Source organism: Phyllostomus hastatus, unplaced genomic scaffold (assembly GCF_019186645.2).
Source record: "Phyllostomus hastatus isolate PE091 unplaced genomic scaffold, TTU_PhHast_1.1 phas_contig_40, whole genome shotgun sequence".
Taxonomy (NCBI): domain Eukaryota; kingdom Metazoa; phylum Chordata; class Mammalia; order Chiroptera; family Phyllostomidae; genus Phyllostomus; species Phyllostomus hastatus.
In genome coordinates this window covers 4556951-4584467 of record NW_025333872.1, presented here as the reverse complement: position 1 = coordinate 4584467, position 27517 = coordinate 4556951, and the positions used below count along the sequence as shown (strand labels likewise).

At 45.4% G+C, this 27517-nt stretch overlaps 1 protein-coding gene across 1 annotated transcript in view; it reads left to right on the top strand.

The window, feature by feature from the left end:
* The window catches only part of LRFN2 (leucine rich repeat and fibronectin type III domain containing 2), a 179599-nt gene that overhangs the window by 134034 nt on the left and 18048 nt on the right, over positions 1-27517 (top strand). Inside the window, exon 2 of the mRNA XM_045843664.1 lies at positions 4612-6036. Coding sequence (XP_045699620.1) covers positions 4637-6036 — 1400 coding nt within the window. The 5' untranslated portion in view covers positions 4612-4636. The remainder of the gene's footprint in view (positions 1-4611; positions 6037-27517) is intronic.

The window sequence follows — 27517 nt, the reverse complement described above, 5'->3', positions numbered from 1 at the left end:
GTATTGGGAAGACTGCATGGAGAAGCACCATTGGGAAGGAAGAGACACTATTCCTACCTTGGTTCATCTCCCAGAGATGCAATGAAATCTCCCCAGCACTGTTGGTTCAGGGAGAGTAATTACTGTTCCTCTCCCAGCTCCTCTTTTTCTGTCTCTCCTGGCAATGCCCCTCTGTCCCATTCCCTCTCCCACTAAGGGCTCATGGACTTTCTGAGTAGCCAAGCTCCAGCTCCTCTGCAGATGGATTCCTTCCCTGAAGTCCGATTCTGACATTTGATACAAGCCACCACTCTCAGTCTGGCTTCCGATACTCATGCACTTCTCTCAGCTTTGCCCACCAATAATCCCATGGCCTTCCCTGTCCACTTTGATCTGGTCCTTTGTTCCAGACACCAGCCCTCTCCTCCCAATCTCTACCTCTCCTTGCTTCCCTCCAGCACCTACAACCATTGGAGATGCTTACAGGGACCTAGGTTGCTCCTCCCAGTGTTTGTTTAAGTTACTGCTCAAAAGAGAGACCTCCCTGACCATTTGTACCAATTATGAGTATTGACCTAGTCTTTTCACCTGTCTTCCCAACTCAGGGTTTAAGCTGCTTTTTGTTTGGTTGTGAGAGTAATATTTTAAGTGACAGTTCTCAGAATACAATTTTAATTAAGATTCAATAGTCACTTCTCCGTCAGTAATCTTCTGTGCTGATTACTTAAAACATATTTACCCAGCTCTTTTATGTCACAGATTTGAATTCATTAGACGTTTGCTAATCCTCCACAAACTTTTTTTTTTAATGTGATTTGTTTAGCATGATTTACAAGGACAAAACTGTTTAAAACAGTGGGCCCTGTGCAAAGTATACATCCTAACATGTCTGGGCCTTCCCCAATTACCACCACCACCACCACCACCACCACTGTGGTTGTCTGCCAGAGGCAGGCTGACAAGAGTGCATAGTAGGGCATCTTTCAGAACACTACCTTCCTCTATACACATACACACACACATACACACACACATAGCCACCTCCAGCTTAACTAGCTAGGGGCACCCTTGGATGTGCCTGTCCCTATGTTCTCAGTGGCTATAGAGATACCGTTCATCTCTACTTGAGCAGATGAGGAGCCAGAGAAATATGGCCTCCCTGACTCTACTGCCGTGGTGAGTCAGGCTAGAAAGGGCAGCCATTGGTTGGTGGACGATGCTTCTGAAGCTTCTGCTGTGACCAGGCCACTTTGTAAAGATGGTTTTCTCATCTAATTAGCCAACAGAACCTCATTGCCAATGCCAAATACTCACTTTGCTCAGAACTATTCATTCGTTCAATTGATATTTACTATGCACTTACTATGAGTCAGGTGCGGTGCTGGGTACTAGGGGTACAGTGATGGGTGGACAAGATGGGTAAGTTCCCTGCCTTTTGGAATCTACAGACTAGGAAGACAGATGGGTAAGGAATCAAGAAAGTAATTAAGAAATTATAATTGAAAGTGTGATGATTGATATGTGAGGCAAGTACAGCAAGCTAAGGAGTAAATAGCAGGAGGGCCTCATTTGGTCTAGGCTTTGGAGAGGCTTCCTGGAGTAGGTAGTATTTTAACTGAGACCCAGAGATAGAACAAGAGCTTGACTGGGCAGAAGTGGAGGTGGCAGAGAAGCCAGGATGACAGCAGAGCATGTCAAAGAGCTGGAGGATGGTCAAGCATGGACTGAGAAGAGAGAGGTTGAGTGCAGATGAGACAGGATAAGCAAAGGGAGACAGAGCAGTAAGAGATAAACTGGGCTAGTGGGCAGGACCAGCTCTTGCACAGACTTGTTCTTATGCTCACAAATAAGAAAAGGGTCAATGCAGGGAGAGAAGATTCCTATTTGTTTTATCAGGGCCCAGCTAAATGTGGACCCAGAATACATCTGGGCATAGAGACACTGGCAGGTGGAAAGCTTCCACACATGGATGCCTCTGGGATGGATGTGCTTGGTGGGACCCAGGTCAGGGTGGGCTGGTGCCCCTTAGGAAGAAGGCTGGTGAGAGCAGGGACTGGCAAGGTGGGCGGCCACTCCTCGGAGCCCAGAGCATAACTATGTGGAATTAGGCATGTTGGAAAAAACTTTTAATGAAAATTACCTTAATGAAGAAGATGAAAAGAAAAAAATCTCATAGAACAGCAGTCAGCAAACTTTTTCTGTAAAAGTTATTTTCTGTAAAATAACTAATATGTTAGGCCTTGTTAATCACATTGTATTTGCTGGAACTCTTTAACTCTGCATGAAAAAAAGCCATAGACAACATGTAAATGAATGACCATGTTCTAGGAAAACTTTACTTATAAAAACAGGTGGCATACTGGATTTGGCTCTCAAGCTATAGTTAGCCAACACCTGCTCAAATAGCTCTGTCCAGTAGTGTAGCCAACAGCCACATATGGCTAGTGAACACTTCAGATGCACTATAAGTGTTAAATATACACCTGGTTTGGAAGACTTAGTACAAATAAAAGAATGTTAATCATCTCATTAATAACTGTGCTGATTACATGTTGAAATCATATTTTGGATATGGCAGCTTACATTAAACATATTATCCAAATTGATTCAACTGTTTCTTTTTACCTTTAAAAAATACGGTCAGTAGAAAATTTAAAATTATATTTATGGCTCATATTATATTTCTATTGGATAGTGTTGGTCAGAAACAACACTTTCTATAGATAAAATACAGGGTAAATCTCTAGCCCTGAAGGCTTTTAGGTGAGAGATTTAGCCTTAAAAAGACACAGTAATGGAATTTAAAGCTTCACAATAAAATAGTGTCTGATTGGAATAGGTTTTTAAATTTACAATGTATCTTTGTTTTATTAGCTAGTTGTTTTGTCTGCATCTATGCTCCTCAAAGTGAGAGCTCTACTTCCTCAAGATATTAATAGCTGTTGCTCAGAAAAATGAGTATCTTTAGCCAGAACTGAAAAAGGGAGCAATGCAGAATTAAACATTAATCCAGTTTCTCGACTGCAGCAGAATTTCTCAACCCTTCTGAACTTGCTAATGCATATAGAGCTTTTGCAAGAGTGAGTGAGAATAGGCATCGCTTCCCCAACTCAGTGGCCCTAGAAGCCTTTGTTGCAGAACTGTAAATAGCACTCCTAGAAGGCAATTTGAGAGCTGCTGGTCTGTGCATGATGCCACACAGCCAAAGTGCATGATTTTCCCAAAGTTCAATTCAATTGATACAGTTCTTAGCAGTACATAAATAGAGCCACGGTGAGTGCAACATGGATAGTGACAAAAGTGTCAGATTTGGAGGCACAAGGACCTGAGCCAAAATCCCATTCCTACCTTTTCTGGATATTCATTCATACAAAAGAACTGTGTGTCAGGGGGGCATACAGACTTTGAGAATATAATGGTGAAAACATGTCCCGAGTTTTTGGAGCTTTATTGCCAGTGCAGAAGACAAACAACAAGATGTAAAGTACAGCATAGAGAACATAGCCAATAGTATTGTACTAACTATGTGTGGTGTCAGTTGGCTTCTAGACTTACCAGGGAGATCACTTCTTAAGGGATATAAATGCCAAATCACTATGTTGTAAACCTGAAACTAATATAATATGGAATGTCAACTCCAATTGAAGGATACAATTTTTTAAAATTTAAAAAGATGGAAAATAAGTAGGTAAAATATATACTGTAAGTTAGACAGTGGTAAATTTCAAGGAGAAAACACAAAGCAGAAAAGAGGGGTATGCACAGTTCAGGTGGGGTTTGGGTGAGAAGGTGACTTTGAGTAAAAACCTAAAGGAGGCTAACAAGCCATGGACAAGTCCTCACCTATATACATGCACATAAATAAGCGTTCCTTGTGTAGGGTGTTCCTGAAGCCCAGATGTGATGTATTTGAAATTCCAGGCAGAGAACCCAGCATGTGCTAAGTACTCAGAAGAAATTCATGTCCCAACACCTTCTTTACTTCCCTGAGCTCCCAAAGATGTATCTACTGTATGGATTCTCCATGGTAAAGAATTTATCCAAAGCCAGTTTCCCACTAACCTTGGTGTCTCTCAGGGCAAATACTCTCTTTGTCCACGTACTTGTTCTTAAGGAACGCTGGTCCAATTTCATTTCATGCCAAGTCTAAACCAATTAAGAAGGTAAAAACTGCTTCAAAGTATAGCTATAACACACTTTTCAAATCCAATGATCATAAATGAACCACTGGTATGGAATTATCCATCCATCTATCCAGCCAGCCAGCCAGCATACATGCATTGAGCACCTACTGTGTTTCAGGCACTGTTCAAGATGCTTGAGATAGAGCAATTATCAAAACAGGCAAAGGGGCCTGCCCTCCTAGAGCTGACATTCTAGTGGGGAGAGAGAAGACATTCCATAAAAATAATTAATAAGTAAATTAAATAGTCTGTTAGAATGGTAAGTGCTAAAGAAAAAAGAAAAAGCAGACCTGCGTTACAGTGATTGGCAAAAGAGATTATACTTTGCAATGAGCAGATGACATTCATGGCTGCTCCCCAAGGCATCTGTTAGTGTGAGGGAGGAAGCTCTGGACAGGGGTGTTAGGAAGTCCCCTCCTGACCCTGACCTTATATCCCTCTCTTCCAGGCACCACAGCCTGAGTGACCAGACCATGGAGACCCTGCTTGGTGGCCTGCTGGCTTTTGGCATGGCGTTTGCTGTGGTTGACGCCTGCCCCAAGTACTGTGTCTGCCAGAATTTGTCTGAGTCACTGGGGACCTTGTGCCCATCCAAGGGGCTGCTCTTTGTACCCCCTGACATTGACCGAAGGACAGTGGAGCTGCGTCTGGGCGGCAACTTCATCATCCACATCGGCCGCCAGGACTTCGCCAACATGACAGGGCTGGTGGACCTGACCCTATCCAGGAACACCATCAGCCACATCCAGCCCTTCTCCTTCCTGGACCTCGAGAGCCTCCGCTCCCTGCACCTGGACAGCAACCGGCTCCCTAGCCTCGGGGAGGACACCCTGCGTGGCCTGGTCAACCTGCAGCATCTCATCGTGAACAACAACCAGCTGGGTGGCATCGCTGACGATGCCTTTGAGGACTTCCTGCTGACGCTGGAGGATTTGGACCTCTCCTACAACAACCTGCATGGCCTTCCCTGGGGCTCTGTGCGGCGCATGGTCAACCTGCACCAGCTGAGCCTGGACCACAATCTGTTGGACCACATTGCTGAGGGCACCTTTGCTGACCTGCAGAAACTGGCCCGCCTGGACCTCACCTCCAACCGGCTGCAAAAGCTGCCCCCAGATCCCATCTTTGCCCGCTCTCAGGCCTCTGCTCTAACCGCCACGCCCTTTGCTCCACCCTTGTCCTTTAGTTTTGGGGGAAACCCACTGCACTGCAACTGTGAGCTTCTCTGGCTGCGGCGGCTTGAGCGGGATGATGACCTGGAAACCTGTGGCTCCCCGGGGGGCCTCAAGGGCCGTTACTTCTGGCATGTGCGTGAGGAGGAGTTTGTGTGCGAGCCACCTCTCATCACCCAGCACACTCACAAGCTGCTGGTTCTGGAAGGCCAGGCAGCCACACTCAAGTGCAAGGCCATTGGGGACCCCAGCCCCCTCATCCACTGGGTGGCCCCAGATGACCGCCTGATGGGGAACTCTTCAAGGACTGCTGTGTACAGTAATGGCACCCTGGACATCCTCATCACCACGTCCCAGGACAGTGGTGCCTTCACCTGCATTGCTGCCAATGCCGCCGGGGAGGCCACGGCCACTGTGGAAGTCTCCATTGTCCAGCTGCCACACCTTAGCAATAGCACCAGCCGCACAGCGCCCCCCAAGTCCCGCCTCTCAGACATCACTGGCTCCAGTAAGACCAGCCGTGGAGGGGGAGGCAGCGAGGGTGGGGAGCCTCCCAAAAGCCCCCCAGAACGGGCTGTCCTTGTGTCTGATGTGACCACCACCTCGGCCCTGGTGAAGTGGTCAGTCAGCAAGTCAGCGCCCCGGGTGAAGATGTATCAGCTGCAGTACAACTGCTCTGACGATGAGGTACTGATTTACAGGTGAGCTGGGGCTGTGTAAAGGCAGGGAGGGGTCTGGCAGGGTAAGCAGGAGGTGGGGAGAGGGCTTTGAGCTCTTGTCACCTAAGGCCCTGTTCCTGAAAGGTGCCTGTAGGCATCCTGGGACAAGCCACACCATTTGTGCAGGTAAGAGGAGATAGAAAGAACATCTACATGTTTAAGGAGAGAATAACCCACACGGACAACCTGAGAAGATTTGTACGTAGGAGGACCAAGCCCCCAGGGGTGTGGCTCTGGTAGGTGGTCATACAGGTTTGAGCCACAGAACTTCCTGTTTTGAGCCACAGCTAGAGGGCATGCACAAACAATGAGTGGACCTCTTGGCCAAAGGGTCTGACTCCTCCAAGGAGGAGTGAATCTGGCCTTCATGTGGACTCAGATGCAGTCGTGATTAAGGCTTTGAGGTGAGAAAGAGTAGAATCAGGGCTTGGCGACTTGCTAGTTATGTAATTCTCCTGGGCTGCCTCAGTTTTCCTCATCTGGAAAATATGGCTCATCCATACATAACTTAGTCTGGACACTTGGTTGTAAGTAATTGAACCCAAGTCATACTGGCTTAAAAAATACAAACAAACAAAGGAAGAGGTAACATGTTTGCTTGTGTAACTGAAAACTTGAAGACCTGCTTCAGGTTCAGCTACATCAAAAGCCCCACAAACATCCTGCATTCTCAGAGCTTCTTACCTCCCCTAAGTTCCATTTGCTTGTAGGTTGACTTCATCCCCTGGTAGCCTCTACCCTAAGCAGCCCTATCAGGAGTAAAGGGCCTCTTCCCCAGTTTGTTCCACTGAAGTCTTGAATGAGCTTCAGTTAGCTAGAGCAGGTCACATGAACTCCTGGGATATTAGAGGTGGGGTCATCCTGTCCACCTGTACTGACCTATGGGTGTCAGTCTCCTCAACTGGAAGTGGAGACATTGATGTTGACCTTGTAAATTTGCTGCAAGAATCTAGGGTCCATTTTCTAGGCATGGTAGGAAGGGAGGTTTAAGGCAGACAAGCTGCAGCAAAATTGCTTAGCTCATTTAGCTGGAGGGAGGAGCTCACAGAGTGACAGATATAGGCCAGGGGCCCCAGAGGTCTGACTCCACATGAGTTTCCTTCTCAGGTAGCCTCAGTTTGTGTGAAATACAAGGAATGTGGCCTAGAATCGTACTGTTCAAGGAATGCAGTTTGTTTTGAAATCCTGTGTTTCCTTTTATGCATACAAAATTATTATTCTGGGAAGGGATCCTATAGACTTCACCTATAGCCAAAGTATCCATAGGTCAAGAGAGGTCAAGAACTCTTGATCTATTGTTGAAGTTTCTTCCAGCTCTGACCTCCAAAGTTGATGAGTCTCAGATGGGAAGGTGTGGGAGAGAAGCTGGGGAAGTTCCCTTACCTGGCATATGCTTATGCGGAATTTCCTTCACCCGGTTAATCTGGAGAACAGCTTTATTTCTCAGGATGGAGGGAAAGCAGCATTAGAACTTAAACATATGCATGTATACATGTGTACAGAAAGATACATAGATATAGAGATATAATTAAACATAAATATACATGTGCATATTTTTATTTATAAAAGTAATAGTCTTTGTAGCAAATTTGGAAAATAGAAATCATAAAGAGGGAAATAAAAATTACCTGTAATCCTGCTACTAAAAATTAATCAGAGGCCTTTAGTCTTTCCATTTTATTTCAACTCAAAACAATATTTATGATCATTCTACCGTGTACTTTTGTATCTTAATTTCTCCACTCAACATTATAGCTTGCTTAGTTCCTATGGTGTTAGCATATTTTTCACTTGGCTGTACCATAATTTATTTAACCAATTTTCTATTGTTGGACATTTAGGTTCTTTACCATTTTTTAATATTAAAAGTAATGCTGCAATGAATATCTTTATAGATAAATTTATTTGTGCAGCTTCAGTGATTTTCTTAGCATATTTTCCTAGGAATTGAATTACTGGTTTAATAAGCAGAGTATAACCTTCATATATTGTACATGAATATTTATTTACCCTCTCACCAGAAGCCGGTGACAATGCCCACTCTGACCATACCTTTGCCAATTATTGAATATATAATTGCTTGCACCTTTGACAATCTTATAGGTGAAAAATGGAACTTATTTTAATTTGCATTTCTTTGATAATTTATGAGATTGACCTTTTAAAAATATGTATATTTCTTCACTTGTGAATTTATTATATGGGCTTGACTTTGATAAAAAGTGTGGAGGGGAAAGGCTACCAGCTCTGAGGCTTGCACGGGCCCCGGGAAGGGACTGAAGTTTGGTGGGGGGACGTTGGCATCAAGGGGGCAGTGTACTGAGGTGGCCAGGACGGCAGCCTCCCAGGGGTCCCAGGAACTCTGGGAGGGTCACTGGAGGAGTTGGAGCTGTAGCCCTGAAGTCAGCCAAGGTTCTGGGGGCACTGGGTTTATAAATATAAATAAAATGGAAGTATCAGAGGTCTTGGAATTAAAAAAAAAATGCTGAGTTGCTCTTAGAGCACCATGAGGATTAATAGAGATACGGCACAGAAATCTCTCCAGATAGCATGGGCACGTAGGAAGTGTTCAAGGAACACAAGTTATTTTATCTTTTGTAGTGGTAGTAGTATGGGAGTACTGAGAGTAAGACCATTATCTTGTCTGCCAGCCTGCGAAATGAAATGGAAGAGGAAGGTTAGACACACAGTTCAGGCTTTAAGTAAGCAGACTTCCCACATTTTAGAGCAAAAGGTCAAAGTGCTGCATTTGTAGCAATCACTAGCCAACAGTACTGCCCACCTATGTGTGTGTGACAGGCAGCTCCTCAGGCAATATCTCATTTAATTCTCCTGGACATACTCCAAGACATACTCCAAGGAGTATAGAGGCTGAGAGAATGAAACAACTCTCTGAGGTTGTGCAGCCAGAAAGAGGCAGGACTGAAAGAGCCCAGACCTCTGGCTTCAGACTCAGCCACCATGGCCCTGCTGCCCTGCCTGTGACTCTGGCTCCAGAGAAACAGGAGACTCAAAGAACGAAACTGTGCATTTTTAGGAACAAATTGTTCCCATAAGGAGGAAAATACACCAATGGCTCGCTGATATGCTCCAACTTTGACAGGAAAGTGTATGAGAGAGAGAGAGAGAGAGAGAGAAGAAAGAAAGAAAGAAAGAAAAAGAAAGAAAGAAAGAAAGAAAGAAAGCTTGTATCCAAAGATGAATATTAAAGAGGAGCACGAAAGAGAGAGCTGTACAGAGAGAGCTAAAGGCAGCCAACAAGGGCTTTTAATCCATGTTTAGAGCAAGAGGAGAAAAATGACAAAGGTCTGTGGTTTGAAAACAGGGTTGCAGAAGACTAGACAAAGTCGGCACGCAAGGCCAAGCAATTTCCAATATGCCTCCACCCTCCCCAGCCAGAAAGAGGCAGGACTGAAAGAGCCTAGACCTTCAATAGCAACAATGTAGTCAGTCCTCACCTACTGTCATCCAGAGGTTCTGTGACTTTGAGGCATACAACATATAGCCAAACCAATTTCACCTTAGACTAATTGATGCATACACACAAGAGTTAAGTTCCTTCAGTATCTATCAATACAACACGGAAAGACACTATTATTGGAGGACCTGCTTAAAGGTACAAATCTGCACTGAGAGATTTCTTGCACTGGGAACTCTTCTAAAGGCTTTATGCATAACTCATTTAGCTTTCATAAAACCCCAGGAGGCCAGACTGTGCTTCTACCACATTTTATATAAGAAACTTGCCTGAGGTGTTACACAGTGGGGTGGGGCAGGGGGCTTAGTAGCACAGACAGAATTCAAATCCAGGCAACCTGGGAAGGACAAAACCAATACTATGGAGAGGGAACTGTAGCTCAGCAGAGATGTATCACACTGCCAGACTGGTCCCCAGGACCCAGGGGTCACTTCTAGGTCTAAAGGAATACTAGGTAAGGTTCCTGAGCCCAGGCACTAATCCAGAGACAGCATGGACAGAAGGGGAAGTGCCTAAGATGGGAGAAGGGAAGATATTCTACTTTGCAAAGAACAGACTCAGAAAACCATAGGATTCTGGGCTGGACATGGACATTTCAAATTCTAGAAAGAATTTTTCAACAGATGGCTGTAAGCCCTGGGAAAGAATGCTGATTGCCAGGACCAGACCTGGATTCACAGGAAGCAAATCCTGCCAAGTTATTGAGCTGTCTTCAGGGGACACAGTGGCCAGTAGTTCCCAATCTTTTAATCTGCCCCTTCGTCATTCAGGAGGGCAACACTCCTCAGCGACATCCCTTCTTGCACCCTGATTCTCCACTAGGCCCCGTCCCCGTGAGGCTCCACAGGAAAGTGGACTGGAATCTCTGGAGTGATAAGTACACTTGGAAAACGTCCTAGGAGTTTCCAGTGGCTGAGACTCACTGCCATAAACAGCCCATCACAATTGTATGGGGCATGTGACAAATCTCACGCTGTGTTTGAAACAAAATGGAGAAATGGAAACTGATAAAGTGGACTTATAGCTGGCCAAGAATCAGACTGATTAATAAATTGATGTGAACAAGCAGGAACGCCTCTGCCTCGAGCCTCTGCACCTGCCTCAGCCACTGTATTGCGCAGTGCATCGACATGGATAACAACACAGGAAAGTGTGTCCTTTTGGCTCAAGGACTCAATTGCCTGAGTTCAAGGTGAGGAAAATCTGGCTCTACTGGAACTTTGTGTGGCACAGGCTCAGAGTTTTAGTTGATTTCAAAGACATCATGGCCACAAAGTGATGGAGCTGCTAAAAAACTCCCATAGTTTTAAGTTGTGCTAACAGAAGCAAAGTGATCAGGTCACATATGGGAGGTTACAATTTTAATCATTGAATCATTCACACTGGTCAGAACAGAGATGTCATATGTTTAATACAGATGATGCAGCCTGAAGGGTCGTCTTTTATCAACTGCACTGTACCCAGAGGTCAAGTCATGAGAATGTGATTCTGGAAGCTTATGTGTGATGGGCAAAGGTTACCTTGGAGATAACAGGACTTAGAAAAGAAATCATAGCACCCTTGACTTGTTCAAAAAGCTTCCACGAGTAGAAGAGAAGAAAGCACACACATATACACACACATGAGAGAGAGACTAGTCATTGACCCAATACAAGAAAAAATTCCAACAGCAACAGCTTTCCAAGCCCCTCTCATAGCTCTCTCTCTGGCTGTGGAATGATTTGGCTTCATATCTTTCTCCCTCTCTAGCATGTGTTATTCTTGTGTACTCAGCTCTGGACCCTGCAGCTCCTAGTAAGTCCTGGCCCACAACAGCTACCAAGTCAACATTTGGTGATCTGAACAGAATGGAAATGAACATCAGAGCTGCCTAAAAGCAGAATAAGTAAGAGGTGCCACTAAGTCGTCAGCTGCCTGGGCCAGAAGGGTTCAGGCAGAACCTGGCTGATTCTGTGCCAGGGCTACCAAGTAGGCAGCCTGAATTTAATGTGTGACTTAAATGAGTTCAGCCCTGATAGTCTATGACTCCATTTAAGACTTTTACAATACCAGGACCCAGACAATATGGTTACCACGGTTGCTAAATCCACCTGCTTTTACAAGCTGGGGCCACTAAAGCATCTTGCCTCTCATGGTTAGGGAGCCTTGTCTCCAGGTTTTGAGTCCCAGGGCCTGAAGATACAGACAGGGACTTTGGCAATGGCTCAGATTGTCCAACCAGACCTGGGCACAAGTCACTGACAGGTCACCATTGACTCATGCCAAGGTCCCACAGAAGCCTGGGGAGCTGGGAGCTGTGTCTGAAAGCATCAGGTTCTATTCTACATGGCAGGAGGGGAAAGCAGCAGCCTGGATAATCCCAAACCATGGATAACTCAGGATTTGAATTTGGCTATGAAATAGTATCTTGCTCTTTTACCAGATATTAGCTCTCTAATTATCTAATGATCCTTGCCAACTTCCCAAGACATTTGCCTTCCCTGAGTACACACTGCTGAGCCCTGCAGGCAGGCCCTGGGTTATGCCGGACACAGACAGTCCACAGGTGGGTCCTGTTTCCCATATGACTAGGGAGGGTAGATTCTCCCACTTCTAAGCCCTAGAACCTGCCCTTGCAGGAAGGGGCCTACATTAATGGGGACAGTGTCAGAGGGAGGAGGGGACAATGAGGGGAAGAGAAAGGGTGGCCAGAATGAGTCAGAAAGAAGGGGTTCCCCCTACTCACGCCCCAAAAAGCAGCAGCCCATCCCAGCTCTGCTTCCTCCCTGGTGTGACATGGAAAATTAAGTGCCCTGCATGTTATTATCAGTCCAAGTGACTTTCACAAACACTTGTCTCCAAGAGTCATCAAGAACATCTGTCACCAGGCGTGATGTTGGAACAGTCCCCAGGAGTGCCAGGGGAACAGCAAGCATGCTTCTAAAGCACAGTGTGGAATTAGCCAGGATGCGGTCTTGCCTTCTTGGTGCTTGTTGGGCTGCCATTATCTCCGTGTGGGGAAAGTGAGGGATTCTGAGAAGAGAAACCTTGCAGATGGGGGAGAGAGCAGTCTCCCCAACTGTATATGCAGGCCTCCCTTTCTGTACTATATTCTTCCATGATTCTCAGCCATACCCCCTACGCTGGGGAGACTGAACTGCCCTACTGTTTTTCGGGGCTGGTAGGAAGCATCTTTCACTCTTGCTCTGTCTCCCATCTTAGAAAGGACAAGAAAGCAGATTCCGTTCCCACCCCATCAATGAACACTTCAGGGGAGATTTACTCCCTCCCCATGAAAATATGGCTGTCTTTACCATGGGGTGGAGGGAAATTTACTGGTGAACTTGGGATCTTGTGGATATGGGGAGAAACTGCTAGGGATAGGTGTGCTTAAAGGGAGAGGGCATGGTAGGTCCAGGACACGCCACCTATTCAGGAAGATTCTTTGATTCAGCTGTTTCCCCAGACATCCCAGCTTCTACTAAAAGGGTCAATTGAGACCCCACAGGCAGAGGAAGAAAAGATACAAAGGAGGAACTTAGGGTAGATTGGCGGGGAGGGAAACTCCTCAGCAATTCCTTAGTTGGAGCCAAAATAAAAATCAGCCTGCCTTGGATTTTACTTTTCTAAATATTTCTAAATTTCTTTCATACCGTTTGATTGTTGAAACCTGACATCCACCAGTAGGGATGGACAGGACAAATATTATACCCATTTCACGGCTGGTAAAACTAGTCTCAAATGAATTGAATCAATTTTGCAAGGTTCTACAAAACAGACTAGACATGTGGCCTCCAATGTCCATGTACCATGCTGAGAGGCACATCTCAGTAACACCCCATGGAGGTTTGGTTAAGGCTGAAGACTTGGGCTGAGAGCACTAACTGTTATTTCTCTTTCTGGGAAGAATGGGGTAAGCCACCAGGAGTCCAGTAAGATTTCTCTTTCAGCTTTAGTGTCTTCCCTCGCATTATTAAGGCTCAGCAATGTTGGAGTGAAGGGGCACAGGGGTGCCAGTGAGAACCTTGGATCCCACTCAGAAATAGCTCCCTGGAACCAGCTAGCAGGAATGGTCAAGATGAGGATTTCTCGGTTTTATGTCTCATCAGGTGAGACATCGTGAAGTGACCATGTTGTTAGAGGTATCACAGAGACAAATGAAGCTGGGAGCAAAAGTCTAGAGTGGCAATTAGGATGAAAACCTAATGTGACTTACACTCAAGGGTATATGTCTGTCATGTAAAAGAAATACAATAGAAGAGAGTTTGCATCTAGTTTTCTGTGCAGCATGACCACCAGGGGACCCACTTATCTTTGTGCTCTGCCATCCTCAGCACAGTTTCTGTCCTGAAAATCACCTCATAGTGCAAAATGGCTGCTGGAGCTCTAGCCATCACATCTCTTTTTTACACATCAGGAACTATGAAAAGCCAAACGGCAAGAGGGCAAAGGGGAGGGGATTCTCAGAAGCTCTGGACAATACTTTATCTTATATCTAATCAGTCACACCTGACTGCAAGGGAAGCTGAGAAATGTAGTTTTTTTAAAAGGTAGGCATAATATACTTCCAGTAATATAGAGAAAACAAGAAGGCAGCTGGCATGCCTAGATCTGAGTTTGTACTCCAACTCCACCATTTACTATTCCTTGTCCCATGGACAAATCATTTCACTGTTCTCAGTCTCTATGTTCTCATCTGTGAAGTGGGAACAGAGATTCCTTTCTGCATATTTCATATGTTGTGGTGTGGACTGAATGAGGTCATGTATTTGAAAGTGCATCTTTCACAGTCAACTATGAAGTACTGGATACATGTAAGGACTTACTGTGATTAGGAACCTGCCTGCTTTCCCTTCTTAGCCCCCTGTTCTTGTCCCTGTCCTCCAGACTGCCTCTTGTGGCACCATTCTTTAAAGCCTTACTCCAAGAGAGCTACAGACCAGGAAAATGACCTGATAGTGTTTTTAGATATCAAGGTATAAGGTGTAACCCCTTTCAGAAATTTTTGTAGTTCAACTGGGAACTCTGGAAGAACCAAACAAGTGGATCTCTAATGGTGTAATTTTAAAACCCACGGCAGGTTTGTGTGTTGTTTTTTTAGGGGTACCTTTCAAGAGTGTCTCAAATCATATCACTACCCTCTCTTCCTGCCTTCTTGCTATGCACACAATCATTCAAAAACCTTCAGAGGTGACTGACTTCTCCACTTGTCATTTCTTCATCACTCTCAAAAAGCTCTGGCTGGAGACACCTCTGAAGGTAGAAATAATTAGCAGAGTAAAGGGCTTAATGTGCATCAGGTCTGCCTCTCTTCTGAAATGTGGCTTTTTCCCTCCTAGGAAGGGTAAACCAGACTACCAGCCCCTTGTTAATTTTTTATATGTTTGGATAGTTTAGTAGTGAGGTGAGGATATTGTTTATTTCCCACCAGGAAAACAGGGAAGAAGGTCTACAGAGGGAGGGTTGGGAAGAGGAGCATCTGAGACCTCCGGGGCTGGTGGTGGTGGCGGCTGTGAGAATGACATCAAACACTCCTCTGACAGCTAGACTTTGCCAAACACCCACTGCAGCCAGCTCCTGTCAGCCTCAGTACAGCTCTAAGCCGACCGGGGGGTTGGGGGGCGAGCAGTGACACCAGGATTTCTGAGACCAAGCCCGAGGTTTCCCACCACCCCAGCATCTTCCAGCCCTGGCTTCACATTGCAGTTCCCTGGAGAGTTGTATAACCTCTCTCCAGGAGATCCTGAGTTAGCTTGGTGTGGCGCCCACTGGAGCATCAATGATTTTAAAGTTCCCCAGTGACTCTGATGTGCATTCAGCATCATGTCCCTGTACCCAGTGAAATCAGGGGTGTGGGAAGCACTGGTGGGCAGCACCCCTGTCAATCCTACAGCTGGGGGTTTAGTTTCTGAACTTCTAGTGATGGTAGAAGCCAGAAGATCTGGATTCTAGTCCCACCTGTACCCTAGTTACCTTACCTCTCTGAGACTTTGCTCCATCTATAACACGGACATAAAAATCCCTTCAAATGGGGATATTGCCAAACAGATAAAGTATGGGAAACACTTAGGAAACACAAACATCTCGTGCATTTTAGTTGCTGAAGTCATTTTTCTCATCCCTCAGCTGAGCATGAATGATTGATACAGGCAAAGTTTTACTGTGCTCCGCAGATACTGTGTTTCTCACAATTGAAGGTTTCTGGCAACCCTGCCTCAAGCAAGTCTGTAGGCCCCAGGGTCCCAACAGCTTTTGCTCACTTCCTCTCTCTATTGCATTTTGGTAATTCTCACAGTATTTTGAAATTTTCATTATTATTATATTTGTTATAGTGATCTGTGATCAGTGGTCTTTGATGTTACTATTGCAATTGTTTTGGGGCACCATAAACCATACCTGTAAAACATGGAGAGTTTAATCAATAAATGTTGTGTGTGTTCTGACTGTTCTACCAACCAGCAGTTCACACATCTCTTTCCCTCTCATCAGCCCTTCCTAATCCCTGAGACACAACAATATTGAAATTAAACCAATTACTAACCTTACAGTGGCCTCTAAATGTTTAAGTGAAAGGAAGAGTTGCACATCTTTCACTGTATATCATGAACTATCAATGATTAAGCTTAGTGAGGAAGGCATGTCAAAAGCTGAGACAGGCTGAAAGCTAAGCCTCTTGTTCCAATTAGCCAAGTTGTGAATACAAAGAAAAAGTTCTTGAAGGAAACTAGAAGCGCTACTCCAATGAACAATAAGAAAATGAAACAGCCTTACTGCTGATATGGAGAAAGTTTTAGTGGTCTGGATAGAAGATCAAACCAGCCACAACATTCCCTTAAGCAAAAGCCTAATTCAGAGAGCAGACCCTAACTCTCTTCAATTCTGTGAAAGCTGAGAGATGAGGAAGCTGCAGAAGAAAAGTTAACAGGTTGGTACATGAGGTTTAAGGAAAGAAGCTTTCTCCATAACGTAAAAGTATGAGTGAAGCATCAAGTGCGAATCAAGCTGCAGCAAGTTATCCAGATCTAACTAAGATAACTAATGAAGGCGGCTACACCAAACAATAGATTTTCAATTTACATAAACATCCTTTTACTGAACTTTCATCTAGGACTTTCATAGCCAGAGAGAAGTCAACGCCTGGCTTCAAAGCTTCAAAGGACAGGCTGACTCTTTTGTTAGGGACTAATGCAGTTCTGACTTTAAGTTGAAGCCAGTGCTCATTGACCATTCTGATAAAACTAGGGCCCTTAACAATTAGGCTAAATCTACTCTGCCTGTGCTCTATAAATGGGGAAAAAAGCCTGGATGACAGCACATCTGTTTACAACATGATTTACTGAGTATTTTAAGCTCACAATTGAGACCTATTACTCAGAAAAACAAGATTCCTTTCAAAATATTACTGCTCGTTGATAATGCACCCAAGCGCTGATGGAGATGTACAATGAGATTAATGTTTTTTTTCATGCCTGTTAACACAACTTCCATTCTGCAGCCCATGAATCAAGGAGTAATTTTGACTTTCAAGTCTTATTGTTTAAGTAATACATTTCATAAGGCTATAGCATAAACAGTGATTCCTTTGGTGGATCTGGGCAAAGTAAATCGAAAACCTCTGGAAAGAAATTACCATTCTAGATGCCATTAAGAACATTCATGATTCATGGAAAGAGGCTGAAATATTAGCATTAATAGGAGTTTGGAAGATGTTGACTCTAATCCTCATGGATGACTTTGAGGGGTTCAAGACTTCAGTGGAGGAAGCAACTGCAGATGTGGTGGAAATAGCAAGAGACCTGGAATTATAAGTGGGGCCTGAAGAAATAACTGTACTGCTATAATCCCATGATTAAACTTTAATAAGCGAGGAGTTGCTTTCTTAACAAGCAAAGAGAGTAGATTTTTGAGATGTAATCTACTCCTGGTGAAGATGCTATGAAGATTGTTGAAATGACAACAAAGGATTTAAAATATTACTTGAACTTATTTGGTGAAACAATAGGAAGGTTTGAGAGAATTGACCAATTCTGCAGGTCTACTGTGGGTAAAATGCTATCATATACCATTGCATGCTACAGAGAAATTGTTGATGAAATGAAGAATCAATTGTAGCAAACTTCATTATTGTCTCATTTTAAGAAATTGCCACAGCCGCTCCAACCTTCATCGACTACCACCATGGTCAGTCAGCAGCCATCAATATCAAGGCAAGACCCTATACCAACAAAAGGATTACCACTCAATAAAGGCTCAGATGATGGTTAGCATTTTTTAAGCAATAAAGTATTTTTAATTAAGGTAAGTACATGTTTTATGTATAATGTTATTGTGCACTTAGTAGACTACAGCATAGTGTAAAGATAACTTTTATATGTACCAGGAAATCAAAAGTTCAGGAGACATACTTCATTGTGGTGATCTGGAACTGAACCCACAATATCTCCAAGGTATGCCTATACAAAAAGGATGGAATTAGGGACTCCAGACAGGAGCTCCTACTATCTCCCTGTCCTTCACTTCTCTGAGCCTCAGTATTCTCATCTGCAGAATGGGGATAATAATAACTGTTCTTCATACTTCACAAGGTTGTTGAGAAATGGAAGATGTCAGGCATGAAAGAAGAGCATCTTTATAAAGTGTAAAGTGTTTCTAGTAGTAGAGATCTGACTACAACCCCTTAACCAAATGTGGGGAGGTGGTTTTTGTCATATGACACAATCCCAGAGGGAGGTAATTCAGGGCTGGTATGATTTCTCTGTGGACTTTGAGGACTGAGGTTCCTTCTGCAGGTCACCTGCACAATCTTTAACATGTGGGTCACTGTTCCTTCGTTTGCTGACACTTCCACCCAGGGACCTTCTCTGGGTTGTCCAGCCCACAGGCAGGACAGTCCCAAGTGCAGAGGAGCTGATGTCCCCAGAAGCAGACTCAGCCTGTGACAGAGGGAATGGGAGGGTTAGTTACCCCAGCCTCCTCTGCTTAAGGGGGAAGAAAAAGGAGGACAACTGAGTCATGTCTTATGCTGTCCCTCAGAGGGTCCCAGGGGAATTGAACCCCAGCTGTCCACTGATGTGGATCCTGGCTCATGGGGTCTGAGACATTGTGGATGGGGGAGAGACATTCGCATGGACTACTGAGTCCTGTGGAAGAAAAGGGCGAGCAGCTTCACTCTCAAGGGGAGCCAAAAGCCGTGGCCCTTACTGTGACAGGCCTTTATTGGGTTTCTCAGCACATTATATAATGGTCCTCATTTACTATGCACAGGTTCACTTTAGGTGGTTACTTTTTATAGAAAACAAAGGAGCTGATGCCGCTAATCACATCACAGAAGGATATTTGCAAATGAAAAGGGAAAAGTAGTTGAACCAGTTACACTGTCCTGGGAAGGTTTGGCGTGGATTTTAGGAAGTTACAGTAAGCACTTGCTGTCCCAATTCCAGGTGAGGGAGTTTTAGCAAAAGCAAGTCTCAAAGTGGCCTAGGTACATTGCAGGCCTGATTCCACATGGGAGAACCTATCCATGGGCATGGGTCCTGTGCGTCTCTGAGTGGGAGCTGGGCCCACGCCACGCAGAACGGTCTCCTACAGTCCACAGTGGTAACTTGCTTAGCAAAACACACTGTGTTTATTTCCTTCCCCACTCCCTTACCAGATGTTCCTGAGTCCACCTCCCATAATAAACTACTGGTACTGGATTCCTTGTCTCAGGGTCTGCTTCTGGGAGATGCAAGCCTCCCCCAAGAGTCAGCCCTTTTAGAGAGCCTCCCAGAAGTCTCACGCAGAGTCTTCTGCTCCTCTCTCATTGTGTTTCCTCCAACCTGCATTGGAAGTGGAGAAAGGTAGTTGTTTGTTCAGGTATGTTTCCTCCTCAAATAAAATCAGAGCTCTGCTGGAAAGTTAGGAGAGGAGAATGGGTGTTGGGAGGTATGCAACCACCACCAAGCTGTGGCAAAAGCATTGGTATTATTAACATTTCTTGGCACCTGCCCACGCAATCCCAAAATCCAGTAGCCAGCCTGCAGCTGAGGCCAGCCTGGGAAGGAAGCTGATCTGGATGCTTTTATGCCTCATGTTGGTGCTCTGTTTTCATCTCTGGAGACACTGAGTCACAGAGCAGCCAAGAGGGATATGTTAGTTCTTGCCAATTAAGCCTATGGTCTGGTGTGTGTGTGTGTGTGTGTGTGGCAGGTCACCTTGTGGGTAACAAAAGGGTTCAGGACCTGAAGTCAAATTAATGTCCATAATCTTCAGAGCTTCAGAGGTGGGGGGTGGGGTAAGTGGGTAGAATCACACAAAACCACCAACTGGTGTGCGAATATAGGGTGAAAGCTGAACCAAGGAGACATGCAATAGGGATGAAGAAGCCCATTAATTATTTACAAAGGAGAGCTATTTCCAGCTGGGGTGGGCTGCAGAGATGGACTCCAACTTGTTCTGTGGCTGTGGGGCTGATGCTGTGGGTGGGAGTACAGATCCAGATGTGGGAACTAACTTCCACTGCATCATAAAAAAGTGATCAGAAATTAAACATCATGGGGAACTATTAAACACTTAACCTTCTAACTAGGTAATTAGCTAGTGATGGTACTTAGTTAAAGGGCTTTTCAGTTTAGTAATTAGCCACCTAAAAGGTTAAAATGTAAATGAATTACTTGCTGAACTTTATCCACTTGAGCTTTTTCATTAGCTAACTGAAGCAAATTCACATCCTTGGCTTGGGAGGGGTATATTCTGGGGCGGGCTCTCTGGCCCAGGTGGAGAGGAGCATAAGCTGTGTCTTTCATATAGGTGGGATTTGGAGGAAAGAGGGGAGTGGTAGCTTTAGGTGGAACCAGTGAAGAAAGAGACAGAGGCAGAATCAGGCCTCATTAAGGACCTGTGTGGGCTCCTGATATATTTAGTCAGCTGTTGCCACACTAATGCTTCATGACAAGCAAACTCAAAAGTCTAGGTAGGCCCTGGGCCAGGTGGCTCAGTTGGTTGGAGTGTCATCATGTGCACCAACAAGTTTCAGGTTCAATCCCCAGTCAGAGGGCATACATAGGTTACAGGTTTGATCCCCGGTTGGAGAACTAATGGCAACCAATCGATGTCTAACTTTCTCTTTCTAAAATCAATAAAAACATATCCTCATAAAAACATATCCTAGGGAAAAATCAAGGTGGCTTACAACCACTAATATTTACTTTTCTTATTTATGGGTCTGTAGGTTGCTTGGAGTTCAACCAGTCTCAGTTGGGTTGGACTCGGCTGGGCTTGGCTGGGCTCCAGGCTCCAGGTCGGTTTAGACCTTCTTTACGTATCTCATTCCGGAGCCTAGGCAGGGGGACCATGGCTATGCACAGTATGTTCTTCTTACAGTGATGGCAGAAATGTAGGGGATTGAGCCCAACTGAAAAAGCCAATGTCAGGTGTCTGCTGGCACCACATCTGGTAAATTACATTAAGTTACGTAAGTGACATGGCCAAGCCCAAAGTTAGGGGGAAAGGCATGTACTTCATGTACCATCAGACCATTTTATTACATCAGGTACCCTTTTATTACAGGGGAGTGAAGAAGCAGGACCAACAACTCAGTCTCCACACCTGGATTACCTGGTGGAAAGGCTATCTCTAGGACAGTTGTTCTCAGATCTGAGCACAATCAATCACCTGTTGGACTTAGCACACAGATGCAAGACAATTCGCCCCTGAGTCTCTGACTCAGTCTATATGGAGTGTGGTCTGAGAATCTGCAGTTCTATTCACTGAGCAGATACTCTCTGTCTGAGGACCATACTCTGAGAACTTCTGGCCTAAGGAAATAATAGTAGTTTTGTTCAGAGGGGATGGGAGAGGGCCTTGAATGTCAAGCAAAATAGCTATACTTACTGAGCCCTTACTATATTTCAGTTATTGTTTTTTAAATGTTCTGTGTGTTCTTTTAGTTGGTGAGTCAACCCTGTGAGGTGTGGCATTGGCACTTGACAGATGAGGACTCAGCCGGGGGTGCAGGGTGTGACTTATGAGGTCCCACAGCTTGGAGGTGGTAGAACTGAACTTGTAGCCAGAGCTCTGCCCTGACTTCGGGGTGTGTTTCTGTTGGCAATGGGAAGCCAGGATCAAGTTCTGAGGTCAGGAATGATCTGTAGAGGAGAAAACTCTGGATTTGTAACTGGATGCTCTTAGGTACAAACCACACTTTGACTTCTAATGGCTATACTTTCATTTATTTAATCAACAAATATGTATTGAGTGTTTGCCTTAGGGTAGACTCTGGTGAAGACCGTAGGGTTGGAACAAGATAGGCAAAGTCCTTGCCCTTAAGGCTTACATTCTTATTGAGGAGAGGGTTTGTAATTTTTAAATGTGCACTAGGCATAAAAATAACTAGTGTAAGGGGACAGAGACTGGGGGTTCACTGTTTTATATGGGTGGTCGTGAGGCCTCTCTGAATATGGACATTAGATGGAGTGAAAGCAAGAGCCAGGCAGTGGAAATAACATGTGCAAAGGCCCTTGGGTAAAGACAAGCTGGTCTTGTTGGAGAAGCAGCAAGGAATCCAGTGCATCTGGAGGAAAAGTAACAGCGAATGATGGTAGAGGCCTGGGAAGGGCTGGATCATGTAGGGCCCTGTAGGCCATAATGATGCCTTGTATTTTATCCTGGATGATATGGGAGCCATTGAAGGGGTTGAAAGCAGGAGGGTGGAATGATGTGATTAAAAAGGAAGATTCTGGCCACTGGATGAAGAATGGCCTGCAGAGGGACAGGGATGGAAGCAGGGAGACAAGTTACAGGATAGTTGCAGGTGTCTTAGCTCTGTCTTGAGATCTCTTGCTCCTTACTGTCCACATCCATAAAATGAAAGAAGGATCCTTCCACCTTTTCCCCCTCAGGCTCTATGGGGCAGAAGGAGATCAGGATGGGGACATGTGAATGAGAAGGCAATATCAAAGCAGCATGTAGTGATGGTTTTTCTGGCAGAATTCTTGGGCCTGCATCTGCCTGGCCCGAGAAACTCAGAGCCCATGGCCTCGAGTGGAGAGGAGCCTTGATCTCCCTTTCCAGAGCAGCATGTCATCCATCACTGCCCTGGCTCCTCGGTCAGCACCCCCCACCATCTCTGCCCCAGTCCTCTTCCTCTGATAGAGAGTGATTATTTATGTTCTTGTTTAATGAGCTCTGTAGACATGTGCTGTAGTATTTCTGAGAATAAATCTTCTCTAGTGGCTTTGAAGTGCATTTGCTGGTGCTTGGCTGTGATGATGAAGGTGGCAGTTGTGGGTGTGAGGGTGGCTGGTAGTCGGGGGCTTGGTGACTTGTAGTCTCCCAGGCATGTGTGGGCAGGTGGGGAAGCTGCTGAGGTCCTGGTATGGAGGCAGGATCTTGCAAGCTGAGATTTTGGCATCAGCCAGCATTGAACACCAGAGAATTTTACTGCCCATCAAAATGCCATTGTGTGTGAGCTAGTGCCAAAGGCTGCTTCTCAAGGTGGCTGTGATTGTCATTCAAAAGGTCTGAGTGGCACAGGGAGGCTTTGAAAATTTCTGGGTTGACTAGACAGGTGCTCAGCAGTCTTTTCCTTGGGCAGGGGGCTGGAAGGATGTTTCTGTCATGTAGCAAAAGTGAGTGGGTGGCGACTTCCTCCCTGAGGCAGAGGAAGCACGCATGCCCCTGTTAGACCCAAATCCCACCCTCCCATATCCTGCCTAGAGTGGGCCCAGAAAAAAGGATGCCATCCAAAAGTACTTCCTTCATAGAAGATCAGAGGGCCTGAAATTCCACCATTAGAGATGCATTTCTTTGCATCTAGCATGGGTAGAAACCAGTGAGATCCTGAAGTGGTTTCCTCTGGGACTGCCCAACAGATACGGAGACGATGGAGGACATAGTGAAGGTCCCACCAGCAGAAGGATGAAGGGGTCAGGAAGGGGTCATAAGTCAACATCAAAGCCCAATTCCCTTGTGCAGACAAAATGCCAAGGGCTTGAGAGAGCTTAGGGAGAGCGAGAGAGAGCTAAGCTCTTAGCACCAGCTTATTTTACTCACCACAACTCTCTTGGACTCTGTTCTTCTATCTTTAAAATGGGCCCAGTTCTTGCTATTTTTCTAGATTGGAAAAAGGTTAAGAGTTAGAAAGTGACAGTTCAAGGTCACCCAGGTCAGCCCTCTTCATTCTTTGTGAATCCTTATTATGCCCACACATTCTTACCCATCACCCCACTCTTACCTTCTCTGGGATGCTGACTGGCCCCATATGGAGACAACTTACAGATACAAGAAACTTGCTCCTTTTTTTTAAAGAGCCTGTGCCATGTTGGGAGCTCTAGCTTAAAAGCTTTCCTTATTACAGCCCCTAAATCCATTTCCTTCCACCTCTTAGGTTCTGCCTCCATTCTCATCAGGAAGAAAACAAATTCTTCTATAATGTTTATTTCATTTTTGCAGATAATTCTCATGGCTCACCTAATGCTGTCTTTTTTTTTTCAGATTCAACATTCTCCCTCCTTTCCTTCCTCCATTCTTGCCTTTCACCTTTAGTCCTTCAGGAGGTATTTATTTTATATTCATAATGTCAGGTGTGGGCCACCCAGGGAAGGTGGCTGTGAGCAGGACACTCCTGGCCTCCTGCACCTTGCATTTCCTGGGGAGACAGACATTAAAGGACTATGTGCTTGGGTAGTGACTGCTCCAGTACCTACAGCTGTGATCAGCATTGTGTGCATGCATATGTGAGTTCAGGTCCTGGGGGACTGACGCAGAACAGAGAGATATGGGAAGCCTTTCTGGAGGAGACGACTCAGAAGGTCAAGTAGAAGCCCAGTGAGTGAAGAGACATGAGAAGCGCTGCATGTACATGGCTGCCATATTGTTCTCTGGAGCAGGAAAGGGGTTGTCCTATGGTGCATCTCCTGATCCCTTGCCTCAGATGTGTGCCAGGTCGTGCAACCCCTATGCATGTGTGGAGTCAGTCAATGGACAGTGTGCTCGATGTGGCCTGGCCATAGCAAAGTGGACTGTGGCACGCCCTCCTGTGCTGTGGGGGCCCTTTGTCTGAGGGCAGCCTCAGCTCACTCTGCCATCCTGTGGTCAGAGTCCTACACACACAGGGTGCTCCTAACAAAGCCGCTCCCTTCACATTGTTCTGAGATCATCATGCCCCTCCTTCCTACGCTATTTCCTAGATGCAGTGGCCCAGGTTTGTGTGGCAGCTTTGTGGACATGTGAGGTTTTAACTGAAGTTAGTTCTTGGATGTCACAACAAACCAGCCTGGGTTCCAGGGCTTCTGACTCAAACCGTCCTATTTATTTACTTACCTGCCATATCACATTTAAAAAAAACTTACTTGTCTCATTTTATACATGTTTTTATGTTGCAAGTCACTTCCTATCTTTGGTGGGAAGTAAGTGGATTATAAATCACAAAACCAATTGATGGAAATTAGGTCAAAAGTGCTAAGTGAATGCAGGTGGTTTCTTCTCCAGTAATGATGATGGTAATAAGAGCCAACCTTTCTGAGAAGTTATTACATGCCAAGTATTATGCTAAGTGGTTTCCATTTATTAGCTCATTTAATTCTTCCCACTTCCTGAGGAAGAAGGTGCAGTTATTATCTTGATTTTATGGATGAGAAAACTGAGGCACAAGCTGATTAAGATGCTCACCTGAGGTGTCTTGACTGAGGTTTGAACCCAGATGGGCTGGCTCTAGGGTCTGCACCTTGACTCCTGCATAACTAGCATTTGAGTGTATGCTGTGTGCATTCCCAATGCACTGACCACACACAATCCCCTGGGAGGCAGCTGCTACTATTATGTCCTCTTTACAGAGTAGGAATCCCAGAGTTCAGAGGAAGTAGGTAAGCTACACAAAGTCTCCCAGCTTGGGAGTGCCAGAATGAGAATTTGAACCCAGGCTTGCTGTGTCCCAGAGAAATCTCTTTTCCTCCCAGAACATAAGAGCTTATGTCCCCTCTCTTCCTCCAGGGACATAAGTCAGGATGGAGAGGAGAGATAGAAATGACTATTTTGGAGTCACAGCTGGTATGTTTAAAATAGAAGACAGTGTGCCCTGACCAGTGTGGCTCAGTTGGTTAGGCATCATTCCACAAAGTGAAAGGTCACCAGCTCAGTTCCTGGTCAGGGCACATGCCTGGGTTGTGGGTTCAGTCCCTGGTTGGGGCACATTCGAGAGGCAACCGATCAATGTTTCTCTCACATGTCGATGTTTTTCTCTCTCTTTCTCCTTCCCTTTCTCTCTTAAATAAATAAATAAATAAATAAATAAATAAGATCCTTAACAAATAAAATAAAACAGAAGCCCATGACCCCACTTTCCTTCTAGACTGGCCCCTTCCCAGCCACTTAATGCATTAACAAGCCCACACCATCAGCCTGTTGTCACTCAGAACTACCACGAGGGAACAGGGGAAGTGTAAACCAGACCAACCCATCCCACCCACCCACTTGGAAGGGGGAAACAAGAGGAAACATGTGGGTGCACAGGGTGGGGTCTCAGGTAGACAAATGGAAGAACCCCGGGACATGCTCATAATGTTTCACAGGCAAAGCCACAGCTTCTCTGAGAGCAGAAGGAGGCCTCAGCCACCTCGAGGACCTGGAGGATTCCACGTGAGACCCATGGGCTGATGCACGTCTTTCATCCCTCTTCCACACTGAGAAAACTGGTGACCATGCCTTCGGGCATTCTAAATTATGAATTGCCATTTGGACAGTAGCTGCTCAGCCTCCCCAAGGCTGCCTCCTCCCGGAACTGAAATGAAACTTGGGTCACAGGTTTGACTCTGGTGAGGGGTGTATTCAGGAGAGAAAGTAGAGACTTATGTCTTGGTCTCTCCCCTCAATGAGTTGTCATCTCCCAGAGCCACTGTGACTGCTGCCTCCCTGGCCCACAACTCCTAGGCCCAGGGCTTCGGGGCTGGCAGGGCTGGAGGACAGCACCATGAATCTCTGACAGCCATGGGACTCCCTGTCTCATGGATGTCCAGTGGAGGGAGCAGCTGATAGATCACAGCTGGTCTGTTGACCTTGAGCCTTAAGCAAAGTGAGGAATAAAAGGTGATATTTATGTCATCAGAGCCACAGGAGCTGTGTAGTCCTGGAGTGTGAATAAAGACAGCAACAAATCACTCACCACTCCTGGGAACTTGGCTGATCTGTCTTCTGGCCCTGTCACCCACTGGCAAGCTGGGTTCAGTGTGCTCAAAAAGGGAGAAAAAGAAAGGATGGGGCAGTCCAGGGGACCCAAGCAGTGCTCTCTCTGGAATGTAGCAAGAATCACTGAGATTCATAGGTTCCTAGGATGTAGGATGTCCCTCACCTCAAATGTCATCCTTCTAAATAGGTTACTCCGAACCACTCCACTTAGAGCTCAGCCTGCCCTCCCTACCCCTTAACACTTTTGCCTTCCCTTAACCTGTGATGCTTCTTCTTTTTCCATAGTATGCTCTGCTTTCTAACATACTAAATAATTTATTCATTGTGGTTCTTGTTTACTGTCTACCTTGTTCCCACCAAGGTCAACTCACAAGGCAAGGACTTGTTTCTCATGGTCACTGTGGCATAACCCAGTGCCTAGAGCAGCACTGGCACATGAAAAGCCTACGTGACATTTCTTGGATGAATGGATGAGCCTGGGAAGACCTTAGAAATGGACTAATCACCAGACCCCTCACTAGTGAAGAGCAGAGACCCAGACAAGAAAGAGTACTTGGGCTGAGTTACATACAGCCTGTTGGGAGCCACAGAGCTGGGAGAAGAACCAGGCTCCAGAATTCTAGGCCAGAGCTCAGGTCCTGTGCAGTCCAAGTTGTAATCACACCCATCAGCGAAGGTGTTTGTTGGGCTAGGTCACATTCCATTAACTACCTGTAAGGCCAGAAGCTGTGTAGCCCTGGGTGGCACAGGCTGGGGGCTTTCTTGCATCCTTCCTTGATTTAACAAACAAACAAACAAACAAAAAAACAAGGTGATGAATATCCTTATTAACAACTTTCTGTCCCA